The sequence below is a fragment of the Lissotriton vulgaris genome, chromosome 4_1 (assembly GCF_964263255.1).
Source record: "Lissotriton vulgaris chromosome 4_1, aLisVul1.2, whole genome shotgun sequence".
Classification (NCBI taxonomy): Eukaryota; Metazoa; Chordata; class Amphibia; order Caudata; family Salamandridae; genus Lissotriton; species Lissotriton vulgaris.
The window spans coordinates 408,990,657-409,006,612 of NC_141691.1; the positions used below are offsets into that span (position 1 = coordinate 408,990,657).

At 41.2% G+C, this 15,956-nt stretch overlaps 1 protein-coding gene across 1 annotated transcript in view; it reads right to left on the reverse strand.

Moving 5' to 3' along the window:
• Nucleotides 1-15,956, reverse strand: part of LOC147718813 (xaa-Pro aminopeptidase 2-like) — a 598,118-nt gene that overhangs the window by 278,092 nt on the left and 304,070 nt on the right. Inside the window, exons 9-10 of the mRNA XM_086918810.1 lie at nucleotides 11,375-11,476; nucleotides 8,002-8,083 (exon numbers count right to left, since the gene is read on the reverse strand). Of these exons, the coding sequence (XP_086774936.1) occupies nucleotides 8,002-8,083; nucleotides 11,375-11,476 (184 nt within the window). The remainder of the gene's footprint in view (nucleotides 1-8,001; nucleotides 8,084-11,374; nucleotides 11,477-15,956) is intronic.

The following is a 15,956-nucleotide window of genomic DNA, read 5'->3' on the forward strand; positions in this document are numbered from 1 at the left end:
ATTTTATTCTCAAAATAGAGAGAGACCTCATCACACAGAGTCTGTGAGAAGTCGTCCGGACTGATACATGCCGTGGGTTTAACAAAGGTTTCAAGAATCCTGTATAGCTCCCTAGGTGAATCTCCTGCTTCGGTGAGTTGTTGGGCCAAGCTATTCTTGCGGGCGGCTTTGATGTTTTTATAATAGTTTGCCTGCGCTATACGATGAGCCTTCCTATTTTCCTCAGAGTGGACTCTCCTTCACCTCTTCTCTATTCTCCTACATTCCTGCTTCTCGGTTAGTGTCTCCGTGTACCATTTTTCCTGTTTGGCCACAGGAAACTGCCTAAATGATTTCAGGGGGGCAATTTTATCTATGGCCTCAGTGAGTGAGTCATGGAATTTGTTAAGTGTATATTCCACTTCGTCTGTATCTCTGAGGTCGGGCTTCTCCCAGACTTTTTGTAGTGCCTCAATGGTTAATTTACGCCATTGTCGGCGCATTATTGGAGATAGAGGTTTCATACTGGAAGATTTATTAATTTTTAATATATTGAAATCTATTAAAAAATGGTCAGTCCAGTCTAAATGGATCGTGTCATTGCAAAGTATATTTCCACAGTTCGAGAAGATCAGGTCAATACAATGTCCTCCCTCGTGTGTGGGTCCCTTGTTTTTTAATATTAGACCCAAAGTAAGCAAATCTGCTAACAAGCTTTTGGTGTCTGGGAGTTCTGGTAGATCAGCATGGATGTTGAAGTCGCCTAAGAGTAGGAAATCTTCTTTTGCTCGTATGTGTGGGGCAAGTATTTCCAAGAGGGAAAAAGAAAAACCCGAACATGATCCAGGGGGTCGGTAAAGGAGTGCTCCCTTACTGGTCTTTCTTTTGGGGAAGGAGATTCTAAAAATTATGATTTCCAGTTGTGGACAACATTTTTTATATAAAATGTCCAATTTCAGATAGTCTTTGTAGATAATGGCTACGCCACCACCTATTTTGTCAGGGCGGTCGGAATTATGGAATTTGTAGCCTTCAGGGACTCCCAAGGCAATTGTGGGCGTCGTGTGGGGCTTTAGCCAGGTTTCTGTAATGAAACATATATCTGGGGTTTGAGTGTGTACTAAGTCCCAAATAGCGAACTGGTGTTTGGGCATAGATCGAACATTTATCAGGATACAGTGCAGACCATCAGTGGGAGCATTGATCCTATTAGGTTTGATGGGATAGGAAGTGGTAAAATGGCAGTTTAAACAAGAGAAAGGCCCTTCTGGGCAAGGCCAGTTGTCACGAGTGCAACCGGAAATGATAGGTTGTCTTAAGTTCAACAACTCTAAAGCTTCGTACCTGATAATTTTAGGTTTATGAGTGCTCGGCATAGTGAGGAACCCCTCAGCCCCGTCCTGTCGCGGACGGGCGCAGACGGGCAGCTCTTTGGCGGGTCTTCGGCGGGGCTGCGCGCGATCGCTGCGCGCTCAGAGAGGTGCGAGGGCTAAATAGCCCTGAGTGCAGCCACTAGAGCGCTAACCGCTCCTAGTGGGACCGGAAGTGGTGGAAATGCCTACCACCCCCTTGCTAGAATGGGAGATGGGATGCGGCTGCCAGCGCTCTAAAGCGAAAAATAAAGGGCACAAGAGTGTGGCCAGAAGCGAGTGTTGGTGCGGTGGGGTGCGGGGAAATGCAGTATTTCAATTCCAATTCTCCAAATGTGAGCACAATATTTAAAAACACACAATTGAATCTTATTGAACAGAATAGATTCTATACCTACTGTAATCACGTTATGACTCAAGGTTCTCTTTCTGCTTAAATGCTATGTGAGAAAACACATAATGTAACATGTGCAAGCAATGCCATGCATGCAGGGAAACCAAACGACAAAACTGTGCTTTAATTGTGAATAAATAGGTGTCATATACAAATGCACACTTTTTACTACTTTTGAACCCTCTGTGAAGCATCTCTTGTTCAGTTCCCAGTCCTCCTTCCCTTTGTACTTTCTCTATAGTATTTTCCAACTGTTTAACTCAAGTACAAGCAAATGGAACTGCTCAATCTGTATATAATTCAGATTAACCCATATATACCCTGTCAGGATGGAGCTGGATGGCGGCCGGCTGATCGTAGCTCCCAAGCAACGCTGCTCACTCCATCAGTGTCAGGCCACTCCCTTGCCAGAAATACATGATTTTCATGTTGTGTTGATTAATATGTGTGTTGAATACAAACATTATTTACAACCATCACATGTGAAGTGTCTTTTTTGATGCTCACGGTATTTATTATGAGTGAGTGCTGTGCCAATGCTTTACACATTATTTCTGTGGTAAGTCTGACTGCTTAGTGCCAGGCAACCCAAGTGTGAGCGCAAGTTATACACTGCGTGTAATCACCTGCCCCTGGCAGATGTGGTAGTTTCTCCCTGTCTGGTGTATTGCCTCAGCCAACCAGAAAGTGGCAATTCCAACACCAGGTTGTTTTCCAGTCGTTGCCAAAAAAAGTCCACAAAACCGAGAAAAAATTAAAGGTACGTATTGCAGAGAAGTTACATGCGACCTTCAGGACAGACAGCAGTCAGGAACTGAAATCCCCCACATTCCAGATTCCACCTTAGATGCAGTTGTCAAGGTGGCAACTGCTCTAAGTTCTAACACAGAACCTAACCTACTCAACATATAGATGCTTTGTGGACTTGAGGTGTTGATAAATTTAGGGGCTGCTTCTGTCACAACAAGTTCATGTACTGAAACCCTACGAAAACTTTCTTGACAGGAAAGGTTTTTGACAAGCAGTTAAAAAATCTCCTCATGAGGACAAATGTTCAAACTCATCTATTTACTCCCTTGATCTAATTTCTGGGATTGTTCAGCAGTTGTATTTCCAACTGTAGCCTTTCAATTACCTTTGAATTAACAGAAGAGCCTAGTGTAGGATTAATAGTCTTTTCCATACAGATGGGCATGACTTGGTTCATTGAGTTCCCCAAATTTGCAGTGGTTCTTTCATAGATAAGCATTTAAGATAAGGCTTCGGACATCAATTTCTTCTGGCCATTATTCCATAGTCCCTTGTAGTCTTAGTAGATATGATTTTAAGCCTTTAGGTGCACATCCATAACTGGTATCTGGATCATATTACACCCTTTACCCTCCCATCTTATTGAACAGAATAGATTCTATACCTACTGTAATCACGTTATGACTCAAGGTTCTCTTTCTGCTTAAATGCTATGTGAGAAAACACATAATGTAACACGTGCAAGCAATGCCATGCATGCAGGGAAACCAAAAGACAAAACTGTGCTTTAATTGTGAATAAATAGGTGTCATATACAAATGCACACTTTGCTTCTTTTGAACCCTCTGTGAAGCATCTATTGTTCAGTTCCCAGTCCTCCTTCCCTTTGTACTTTCTCTATAATATTTTCCAACTGGTTAACTCAAGTACAAGCAAATGTAACTGCTCAATCTGTATATAATTCACAGATGAACCCATATATACACTGTTAGAAAGGTTCTTTCTGCAGGGTGACCCCCAAACTTTTTACCTTCACCATGGTGCTAAATTCGTTTTTGTTGGCTTTACTACTCTGGGTACTTTACCACTCATAACCAGTGCTAAAGTGCATGTGCTCTCTACTTACAATATGGTAACATTGGCTTATCCACAATTGGCATATTTAATGTACTTCTAATTCCCTGGTGAAGTGCACTGCATGTGTCCATGGATTGTCAATTAAATGCTAACAGTGGGCCTGTAGCACTGAGTGTGCCACCCACTTCATTAGGCCTCTAAACAGGACTCAGGCCTACCATTGCAGAGCCTGTGTGCGCAGTTTTGATCTGCCATGTTGACTTGGCAAGATAACCCACTTGCGAGGCCAACACCTTCCTTTTTAATACAGATAATTCCCCCCTAAGGTAGGTCCTAGACAGCCCCAAGGGCAGGGTGCAGTGCATTTAAAAAGTTGGACATGTACTTTTAAGTTTTGCACGTCCAAGTAGTGAAAAACTCTTAAATTCGTTTTTCACTATTGCAAGGCCTATCTTACCCATTGGTTAACATTGGGATTACCTTATTCCATTTTATAAATGTAAATTTCAATTTGGGACAAGATAGAAATTTTGAGTTTGGTGTACCTGGACTCGCAATTTAAAATCATAACTCGTAGTAAAGTCAGACTTAAAATTGTAAGTCTAAAAATGCCACTTTTAGAAAATTGCCTTTTTCGTACTTCTAACCATTCTGCGCCTTTACCTGTCTCTGAATACACATCTACAGTGGGTGATAGCTGGGCTTTGAGCATTCCATCTAGACAGTCACACACAAAAGGAGCTGAGGTATGTCTTTCACATCCTGATGGCCTATCACCTGCCTGATGGATTTTCCTGGGTTAGATGGGAGGGTGGATTGACACTTGCATCTGAATAGGGATGTGCCTGTTCCCACGCAAAGAGCTGCATACCCCACTGTAGTGAGTCTGGAGCCAGGGCAGGAAGGGAAGGGAACTTGTGTACTTCAAAGGCCTCGCTTTGAAGTCTCCCCTACTTCAAAGACACAACTGGATATAAGTACTGGACCCCTGACACCACCAGCTCAGTATAATCTGGACCTGAGGACACTTTGCTAGGATGAAGGACTGCTGTGCTGCAGAAAGGACTGACACTCTGCTGTACTTTGATGGATTTGCTGGACCCCTGCTCAGCTATGCCTGCCGTGCTGCCTGTTGCCCCTTGCCTAGTAGCGAGATGGACTGGACCTGAATCTACATCCTCTGAACCAAGTGACACAAAGGCTTGCATGCTTGCCATCTGTTCTGCAGTCTCAGGGACATCAAAGACTACCTGCAACGTTCCAACCAGCTTTTGGACTCTGACATCTGTGAGTTCTACCCTGCCAAGTGGTGCCAATCTAGTCCTGGGCCTTTGTAGGTGGGTTTTCATGGGCTGTTCTGCAAGAATCCAGGCATTACGTGCTCTGCAGTGGTAGGAACCGACGCATTGAGGCCAATTCAGCACAGTTTCGATGATTCCACAGTGCCGACAGCGTGGTTCGACGACAACACAGCATCTTCATCATAGGGGTTCAACGATGACTCAGAGCACAACTGGGAGGTTTGACGATGAAGCAGTGCCTTCATTTTGAGGGGTTCGATGATGATGTGGTACCCAAATGCGACGCTCAATGATAACACAGCACCTTCATCGTAAGGAACTCAATGATGATGCAGGACCCAACTGTGTGACTCGGAGCCAACGCATATTGGTCTTGTCATCGATGTATCGCCAGGAAAGGTATTGTTTTCAGCATGGTCTGCATGGCCTCTGTATAAGCCTGTGCTCCATCGTGGTCGGCTTCGCATTTCAGTTTGACACGGTCCTGTGTGACCAGATAGCCCCGGCTTGTGCTTTATGACTCTAAACACCATAGTTAAAAATGTTCTTTAAAATGTCATTACTCCTGTTCTACATATTGGATGTTTGTCCTTGTGGTGGTGTTTTGTTCAGTGAATTAAGCTCTTTTTTGTGTGGTGTTTTCACTGTTTTACTGTACTCAGTGTTGCGCAAATACTTTATACATTACCTCCTAATTTAAGCCTGCCTGCTCTGTGGCAAGCTACCGGAAGCACAGTTTAATTTAGACTGTGTATCTGACTTACCCTGACTTGAGTGGTGGTCCCTACTTGGACAGGGTGCATACCTCTGCCAACTAGAGACCTAATTTCTAACATACACCCTTACATTTGTTTTCTTCTTGCTGTACATGTATGATATTGGTTTAGGATATTTTTACAAAGTAAGTAAAACCTTATATTCCTGAATTGTATAAATATGTGTAGAAAAGCAAGTGTAATATGATGTTATGTATTTTATGAAATAATTTGCATGACAACTGCAGTGGGTAACAAATGGTATTGTCAAATTTACCTCGGGGATTCTGCTCCAGTCCAGGTTGATCTTGCACGAAAAGGCACCATCCCCAACATTCGTTTAGCAGAGTAATAATCATATGCAACTGGGACCTTCTTGATAGTTTGGTCCTCGATATTTTTTACATGATATTCTGTCCGCACAATATTTTTGTTATTGTTATTCTGTCAGTGACATCTTTCTCCACAGGGCTCTCCTCCAAATGCACTATATTCGATGCTCTAGAATTACTCAAATCATTCTTGCAGGAAATGTGCCTGCATGTTCGTCTTCTTAAAGGACAGCTCTAAAAGATCCACAGTTCAAATCACTGCAGTACACAGATGCTGTTGCTCATGTTATAGTGCATTCTTCAAGACAGAGACTCCATCTCTACATAGGCCGAACATGCAGCCTGATTCATCAAGGTGAGTATTTGCTATTCCTTAATAGCGATCATTAAGGAATCGCTATTAAGGAATAGAAAAATGCTATTCACCAAGAAATCGCTAAATAAAATGCGATTTCTAATTATTCCTTAATTGCGATTAGCAAATTGCTAATCGCAATTAAGGAATATCTCCCCATTCATTCCTATGGGCCGAAAGGCCCATAGGAATGAATAGGAAGACATTTCAATGTGCGAATCGCAATTAGCGATTCGCATATTGAAATTGCGATTTCAAGGGTGCAGGGGTGTCCAAAGGACACCCTGTAGCACCCCTGAAATGTATGCTACATTGGTGTTGCGCACACACATGTCCCAAGGACATGTGTGTGTGTAACATGAAACTTAGAAAAATGCATTTAAATGCATTTTTCTAAGTTTCCGCTATTTACCACGAGGTTTGACCTCGCGGTAAATAGCGGGATATTTTTGCGAATTCGCAATCTAAAAATGTTTCAAGAATAGCATTTAGGGAATCTCTAATAGAGATTCCTTAAATGCTATTCCTCGCAAATATGCGAATTCTTAAATAGCGATTTTTGCATTTGGGATGATGAATCCCAAATGCAAAAATACCGCTCGCAAAGGGCCAGATTCTCAGAATCTGGCCCTTTGCAACCGGATTTAACAATGATGAATCAGGCTGATGGCTCTCTGTTTTAGGCATGAAAGGCCTAAGGCCCGCTTAGTAGGCCTGGAGTGCTTAATATTAACATCGTTCAGACACCCAACCAAAAAAACCTAATTACAATGATGCGATAGTGATTATACAATACCAACATTGCAGAACATGAGCACATACAATTAGTATTACTTTCCATCTGAAATCAAATCTGTTGGGCTCCTTTATAAACACCTATTCCTGAATGCCACATAGCAATTACCACAAAGAAAACTACATACAAGATCAGGTGATTAGAGTAAACCAATCACCTCTTCCTACAAAGCTGAGAAGCTAAAAAGTCCCTATTTCTGTTCTCCATAGACTATGGAATCACCAGCTTAAAACCCTGAGTTTGCTGCCTGCAATAAAGGACCTCCATGCCAATTTAGCTTGAGGTGTCAATCAAATTAAAGATGTAACACCCAGCTGCAAGGCCTATGTTGCTTCCCAGAGCCCAGATACACATTAAACTGAATAAGCCACTAAAAGTGACGTCTAATATCATCTAAGTGTAGCGAAAATACACTCTCTCCCTAAATATAAATCTTTTCAGTATCCCACAGAGCAAACTAGCGACCGCATAGAACAGATCCTTCTGAGCATGGTGTAGTAGCCATTTGCAGTCCCAGCCTAGATCATTTCAAGAAGTTCCTTTAAAAAAAAATGTTTTTAAACACATCTTAAATTGCACCAAGCTACACCCATCATATACACATTGTCACACTATATGGGTATCCAACTTTACTGCACAAGATAACCTTTATCTAGTTATCTCTGCTAACTATTTGCTCGGGATGCCCATCCACATAAAATGGGCTAGAGCTTTATAACCCCCTGCAATAAATTAATAAATACAATCACATGACATTTTTCTGCAACTTTATGATGCAGTATTTAACATTTCCGTCTTGTTTATTTTATTGCATACTATATTATGATTAATATAAAAAATGCAGAGTATATTACCAGTTCCATTTTGGTTGGCAACATGTACTTGCACTTACCTGATAAAGTTCTTACTAAGTAAGGTGTAAGCATAGAAATAGGGATTGTATGGGATGTCCTTGGCTCGAAGGTTAAAAAGCCCTGTGGAAAATGTAACCAAAAATTTAGAATGAGTTCAATAATCAATTTTTTTGTAGCTTTTCAAGACTGGAACATCTTTATTGGAGTTTGACTCGGGAGTAGGCTGATAGGAATTTAGGTAACATCAAAACTTCAGAGCATACATGGAAGTTGAATATTAAGGCCTGAAGGAAAATCATAGTAGACATGATCAATTATTATTTACAGCGATAAGCAGGGTTTCGATTAGCGTAACTAGTGAGTTAGCATTTGTGCTATTGACGATTATCTAATGTTGACGCAACGTGATAGTTTTATGTTGTACCTTACTACTCTGCTTTTACAAAATGTTATGTATGCGCGCTTTGACTTGCTTTAATCAATGTATAAAGAACTTTATTTACTGTAATATCCACATGGGTCTTGTTCGCGCTCTATAAAACTTTCAAATAAAATAAATAAAATAAACATACCATTTGTATTCTATGTTTTTATGCAGTGGGGGAGTCCTAGAAGTACATTGTGTATGAAATTATGATTGAGCAGGTCTCATGGACAGAAGGGGGAATGCAAATCGGTTATCTGTCAAAAAGACGAAATGGGTGCAGAAATGAAGATAATAACAAAGGGCAGATATGGTGCTGCCATACAGAAAGAGAAGTGCATGGAAAACAGGTGCTCTTTTATGTGTCACATAAACAAGACAAAATTAACGTTGTGAACTGCAAAGAGAAAGGAAGAGAGCTCTACTATCTGCTGCAATAAATCTACTATTTATAGCAAAAATAAATTAATAATTCTGTTACAGGACCTTTACGATATACATTTTAGAGGAAAAAAGCTAACTTGTAAGAATATAATTTATACCTATCTCATGACTGTCATTCCTACTTTCACTTTGCAAACGATCATAAACAGTGTGCTGATGTGAAATGAAAGAAGCATAGCATTTTTAAATACAATTGTGCCCTTCATTCAGATGTGTCTGTCTCCATTCCGATTAAAATAATTGAAAGAATAGTATGTAAACCAATTTGAAGTCCCCCTGCATGACATTTGTGAACATAAAATTAGTTACTGTATTTGAACGCACAGAAAAATGGCAAATATTTATCAAATAAAACAATTTTTCTGTTTGACAGTTTGGGAGAATGGTGCAGTGCAAAGGAGACAAATTGAGGCGTTTCATTTTGAAGTGATTCAATAATACATTTCATGCCGACAGAACACTTTAAAGTGTTAATTGTTAATGAAATGAATAATGGCATTTAATATTTTATGGATACACTGAAATAAAAAACGGTGAAAATTTAAATAAATCGATATAAAACATGACCATGTCCTTTGAGATGAGTTAGGATATTTGGTGTTTGCTTTTTGAACGAAGAAAAGGTTCGAGTATTGCAACAATAGATTAGTTCCATTAGACTCTTGCTGCATAGACAGAAAGTAAAATTAGGTGAGCAAAACCCACAATAAAAAGAATGATCCAAGAGTGGGGAAATAAAAGGTGAAAAGGTGTTCCCTCTGCACACTTAGGGAGTTATTTATGAGAGCCCTGCATCGCCGTTGCACCACTTTAAGTGGTACATGTGTGATGCATGGCTCTCAGAAAGATTTTTGAAGCCACGTAAAGCCGCCCTGTGTGGCTTCCAGTGGCCTCATAAATAATAAGTAGAGCAAAGCAGCGCAAATCACTGCGTCACCTTACTCCCGGGTGGGGCTCAATGGACGTTGGGGTGGGTTTTCCCACGCAACACCCATGGAATTTAGTGCTGTCCCAGATTTACAAAGTGATGTAAGCCAGGGTTAAACGTCAATACCGTATGCCTCTCAAGGTACCTTGCTCTGCTGCCCTATGCCACAATGCCATAAATGAGGTCCGTAATATAAAACTAAGGGAAGAAAAAAGGGGCATAAGGCAGAACCCTCAAGCCCTGAAGAGTGGGGAAGGGGGCAATCCTTAAGGGAGCCCTCAGTACTTCAAGGGAGCCCCCGTACCATTCAAGACCAATGAATATCACAGAAATATGAGAAGACTTAGGGGCCTATATCACATTCAGCATGGTAGGGGGTGGAGGCATCATTTTGCGTCACACCTTTTGCAGGAGAGAAACATATAATTACCCACAAGCAATTATCAAACAAAAATGTGATGTCCTACCCCTCTTTCTCCTTCCTCTAAGCTAAATCTATTTCTTTCTTTGTTTAAAAAAAAATAGCCTTTGTTCGTAGTTTACGGCAGGGCCGGACTGGGAACCAAAAAGGGCCCTGGCAAAGTGCTCGACCTCCCTCCCCCCTAATCCTCCCCCCAGCCCCCCGCCCCCCCACCCCCCACCGCAGGCTTGGGGATGCGGCTGAGATGTTTGTCAGGGCCGGTTTTGCCCGATTTTGTAACAGGGGCTGATAGTGCAGCCATGCTTAAAAAACAGCCCTGTAACCCCAAAAACGGCCCCCACACTGGCAGCCCACCCGGGAAATTTCTTGTGCCTGCTACGGCCAGTCCGGCCCTGGTACAAAATCTCCCTACACACGTTTTTTAATTTGTCGTTCACTTTGCTCACATGTCTCTTGAGCCTTCATTCACTTATATTAATACAGTCTTGTCACAATTCCATCTTTGACGTACTTGGGCCTCATAACTCAAAAACTGTTTGTGTTCTTGGTTCTTTCATAATCAAGAGCCGCTATTATATGACATCTTATAATGCTCAATACAAAGTTTAGAAAGGAAAAACCAATGTTTAAAAAAAACTTTCTAGTGGAAATCTTGAGTTAGAATATTCTCTATGATTTTAAATTAAATACAAACTTTATATTTGTTAAGTTGGAATTGGGTATTTTGATTTAATTTACGATTGATAATCTACTATTATCTTTATGAGAGAAGTACGGGAGAGAGTCGTTTTGACATTGCAAAGTATTCTGCCCCAATAAATCTGAGGCAGCTTTAATAGCTAGGCACTTTTTCAACAGCTTGTTTAGCGTGATGACTTGTTTACGCTGAGCAGTGTTTATACAGCGCTTGCAGATTTCTGTTTGGAAGTTTGCAGTAGCTTTACATTTTATTAACATAATTGTCACTAAAACATATTATAGTAGAGTTTTCAGCAAACTTGTTCTATGTTATGTACTCTTGTAAGATTGTAGTATGTGATATTTCTAACTGAAGATATGCCACATGAATTTAAGAGCACTGAAGATATTTCCCATCAACATTCCTTATAGCACTTATAATATTGAACACATTCTCAATGCTGTTCTAACTGCTTTCCAGTAAATTAATATTTTTTTTTATATTTTGCTCCTTACAGGCAGTTTCATCCAACGCTGATAGTAGTACTGCTGTCGGTTTTTGAGAATGTCTTTCCATCTGGTCCCTGATATCAGAGACTTTTGCCTGCCATGTACTTCCTAAAATCAATAATAAAAAAAGAAAACCAGGTTAAATACAAATCGCACAATTAGCAGCACAGAAAAGGTCACAAGCATACAATGCATTACATATGGATATATCTAAATTTACAATTATGACTGCACGCAACTTTAACATTTCACCCTGTGATGTGACCTAACAACATTTTTGTCGATTTTGAGTGCACAAGCAAGCGAACTGAGCGCGTTTGAACTCCTTAAAGCGGGCAAATGGCCTCCTTCCTAGTGAAAATAAAAAACAGGAAGAAGTGTTGCATTTTATAGCACAATTTTCACAAAACATTGTGAAAATCCCGGAGGACCTGAAGTGGCACTAATAAAAAATTTCAGTACTTTTATGGTGGGTCAGGCAAACCTTCCCATGGGTGCTGCGTGTCACCTCTCCAAAAAAGCTTTGAAAATATTTAGGAAAACTATACATCTCCCAACTTATGCCCCTTAAAGTTTGTTAATAGCTTTGTACTTTACAAGCCGCTACAAAAACTTGTTTTAGGTAGGCCACACGGCCTATCAATTTTCAAACTGTATATAGCATTTTCTTTTACTTAATTCTCCCTGATAGACTATTTATGTATATCTAAGCCGTGTATTATGTCTGACGTTATGAATGGAAGGGGAACGATGAACAAAGCAATGGTTAAAACCTGCTATCAGAAGCCATACACTGGAAGAGCTACACACATCTTGTAGGTGCACGCAGCAAAGCTACTGCTCAACTGAGGCTACAGGATACATCAGCACAATCTTGCATGTCCATGTCTCAAACAGCAGTAGCAATATCATAATAAAAGATCACAAAATGCATCCACAAAACCATGAAACAACAAGCTTTAAGTATATTTAAATAGCAGTCACTTTGTGAAAAACATCCGATTATCAGTTACTGAACATAAAGACATTGCTCCTGGATATACAACATTTTCAGTTTGGATAACAATGCTTGATTCCCTCTAAGAGAACGTGTCATTGCCATGATTGTCTTTTGACTCGATATTGCAGATTTTCATTTTGACTACATACTTAGTTGGTCAGCATTTCCTGCATCGGCAAATTCAGCCTTTCATTTTCATTTATCATTGTCAAACACCAGGGTTCACCATCACATGACAATGAGTTTCACTACCATTTTGCCAGAGATTTCCAGATGTGTGTCAAAAAGGGAAGCAATAAGCCAAGAGGAGCCACTGCCATGCCATGGACAGCTTACATTTTGGCAAGAGTAGCCAGGGTGTGGCAAAGATAGGCCACTGGTATTCCAGGGCAGTATATTACTGTGAGAGCACCAATATGTTAGTGATAGGCTAGACCATCATGGCAGGGTTGGAAAGCATGTCCTTATAATGCCTACTGTATGACACAAACATACCATTATTAGATAGTGTGTCAACTTCAACAACAAGGTGATGACAGGAATGCTTGAATTAATCTCAGCATCTGGCATTTCTTCTCTTCGGGCCGGATCCCAGTCCTTTGTATTTCTCCCACCATACCTCCTCAGTTTGGACCAGACACATGCAAATCAGTCTTGATATTAACCCAAAAGGAACAATCAATCCTGAACTTTCAGACTAGGTCCTCCCTGAACCAGAACACAGGCAACCCAGGACAGGTATCACCCTGATTAGGGCTCATCAGTCCCATGTATCGTGGTTCCAGAGGGACAGTAAATGTAAATGTATATGTATTTATATAGCGCAAATCACCGACCCGGTATCTAAGCGCTTGCTTAGGGCACCCGTCCTGGTATTCCCCTGTGAGATAACCCGACAGGGTATCCGCAAGGTGAAAGCCAAAGGGCCGTTGTGGAGATTAAGCAAGCTATTGCCCAGAGTCGCAGAGTGTGAATCCGTGAATCGAGTAGGCACCGGAGCGAGAATTGTCATGTCCGTGGACATTTTAGGACTCAAGACCCCGCCGAGCCGGGAATTGAACCCTGGTCCCGGGCTGACCTCTGCTTCCAGGTCTGCCTCCTCTAACCAGTGAGCCACACTTCTCCACCTGTGCATACCAGTCACTCTTAGGGCATCTCCTGCGACAACAACAAGGTGATGGAAGGAATGCTTCAATTATTCTCTCCTACTAACATTCCCTCAAAGCTGCATCCCAGTCTATCATTTTCTGCCTGGACTGTTCAAACTGGAGAAGGGTCAAGACTGGTTTGCATATGGCTGAGTCCAAAAAGAAGTGTCAAGATGTGCAAAATAAGGATGGACTGAGACACAGCCCGTGCAATTAACAGTGGCTGAGATTAATTCAAGCATTCCAACCTTCAATTTTTTGTTTATTTAAAGGTTTGATAGTGTGCCACCAGGAACGCCCACAGTATAGTGGGCGATTTTTACATCAGAGTGAACAACTGTGTGCCGTTTTTGCTGGATGTCTGCCAACTAAACGAATTGAACAGGCTGAGATGGGCCCTACCATATCAAAATAATGAAATGGAAGAGGACCTGAACTGTGATAAATATACTGGACCTCGTCTCAGTAGACTTCCAAAGGTGATGGGAGGACTGGCATGCTGTGCACTAATCAGGTTGGAGAACTACTTTCATATTTTAAAAACGTTTGAGACGTACTAATACTTGGTGCCTTTTCCTCTACAGCAGCTTCCATGCCTTTCTGGTTGCTGACATGGCCGGTCAATAGGAAATGGCAGAAGGTGCTGTTGTGAGAAACAACAGGAATGATGAAAAATAAAACAGATGATATCCAAGAGTTAAAATTCTCATTATTGACCTGTACATTCTCCTGAAATCTGCAGTGGGAGGATTTAAACATGGAGCTAAAATCTTTGGTGTTAATATTAGAGAGTTTGAGCTTGATTACTGAACAATGGCAAAGAGAGGTAAACTGAGGCCACGCCTTATCACAGTTCAAGGAAAATACCAAATCTATGCGGCTGGACTAAATGACAATCTGAGAAAAAAGCCTCTTGATCAATTATTTAATGCAATGAGTGTCAGGGCATTGACCCATCTTTTAAAATCTTCTAGGGCAATATACTTGAAAGCTCCCAAAACATGAAGAATGCTAAACTATTTGTTTTTCTCTAATATTACTGTCTTTCTGGACCAGGGTCAGCGGACTCGATAATTCTCTCGCCTCGGTGCCCACTCTGATCAGCGATCACACTCAGCAACTCTGGGCATTAGCTTGCCTCATCTTCACTAACGGCCCCACCAGACCGCCGGGGATGCCTGGTCTCACCCTGGAGATACCCATTAAGGGACCATCTCTCAGGGAAGCCAGGAAGGGTTTCGCAGCGGTCGAAGCGCCTTGGGACCCTACGGGTAAGTAGTGCGCTATATAAATGCCAATACATTTACATACATTTACATTTTTATAAACATTTTTTTTACATGTTTCATGTTTGTTTTGTGGTCATTATGGGAGTTGCTATACCTAAGGCAGACGCTTTTGCCATGGAAAGCTGTTTTATAATGTTTTGTTTTTTTAGTCAGAATGCGTGAGTCTGTTGCTGGTTGCTTTGATTCTTTCTATTCTCTCGTGCTCTAGTTGTTGTGGATTGAATGAGCATGTATAACGGTATAATGGAGTATACAAGACATAAATTGCCAGTTATCGTGGCCATACACAGCGAGCGCCCTTGCGACACAATAGAGGCATGCAAATGGCAAGTCTGTTTGTGCCGTCTGTGCCACAAAGGCAGCCAGAAACTCTAAGCAAACTTCGGAGTTTGCCCATCAGAGACAAAAATCTATTCCAGAGGTAATCTGCTTTGCTAGCCCCCTCGGCAGACTGCAGTTTAGGTAAGCGAAATGCTACACTGGTTAACTTACATAAACGCGTTTGAGGGACCTCTACTGGGAGTACAACTAAGCAGCTATATGCAGGCCTTCTTAATGTAAGATATCTCGTTATAGATTGTGATGTAATAATTGCAAGATGTATTCACAGCCAAAACCTGGCTTTATTCTTGTTCAAAGAAACATGGATGAAGGTAAATTCTAATTTCTCTTTCTGATATCCATCTGGTTGGACATTGTGAGTTTAAACATTGTAGAAATTGTAGTATTTGAGGGCCCAAAAGGAAGAAGTGCAAGTGTGTCTGGCTCGGATTGACCGATGAAAACCATACTCTTATCAATAATATCTCCTCTCGAGGCTGAGCCCTTTCTTTAAATATTCCACATGCCAATTATATCAGACCCGTTCTGAGGAGCAAGATAGCCCATTAAAGTGGACGAGCAGTTTCATACGCTTAGTTATTACACAATGTTCTAAGTAGATAGATTACAATACCACAATTAACAATCGAAACACAACTTTCGTTCTTTGTTCAAGTGTTTACTTCACTTGCATGTCCCTATTGTACTTGTGAGGGTGTAGCCAGCTCGACATTTGATCTAAAACTAAGCAAACAATGTTCAAAAGACTGAGCACGTTTCCACACGTATGTGCATTCAGGTTTCACTTGCAATAATCTGTAGTCTGATAT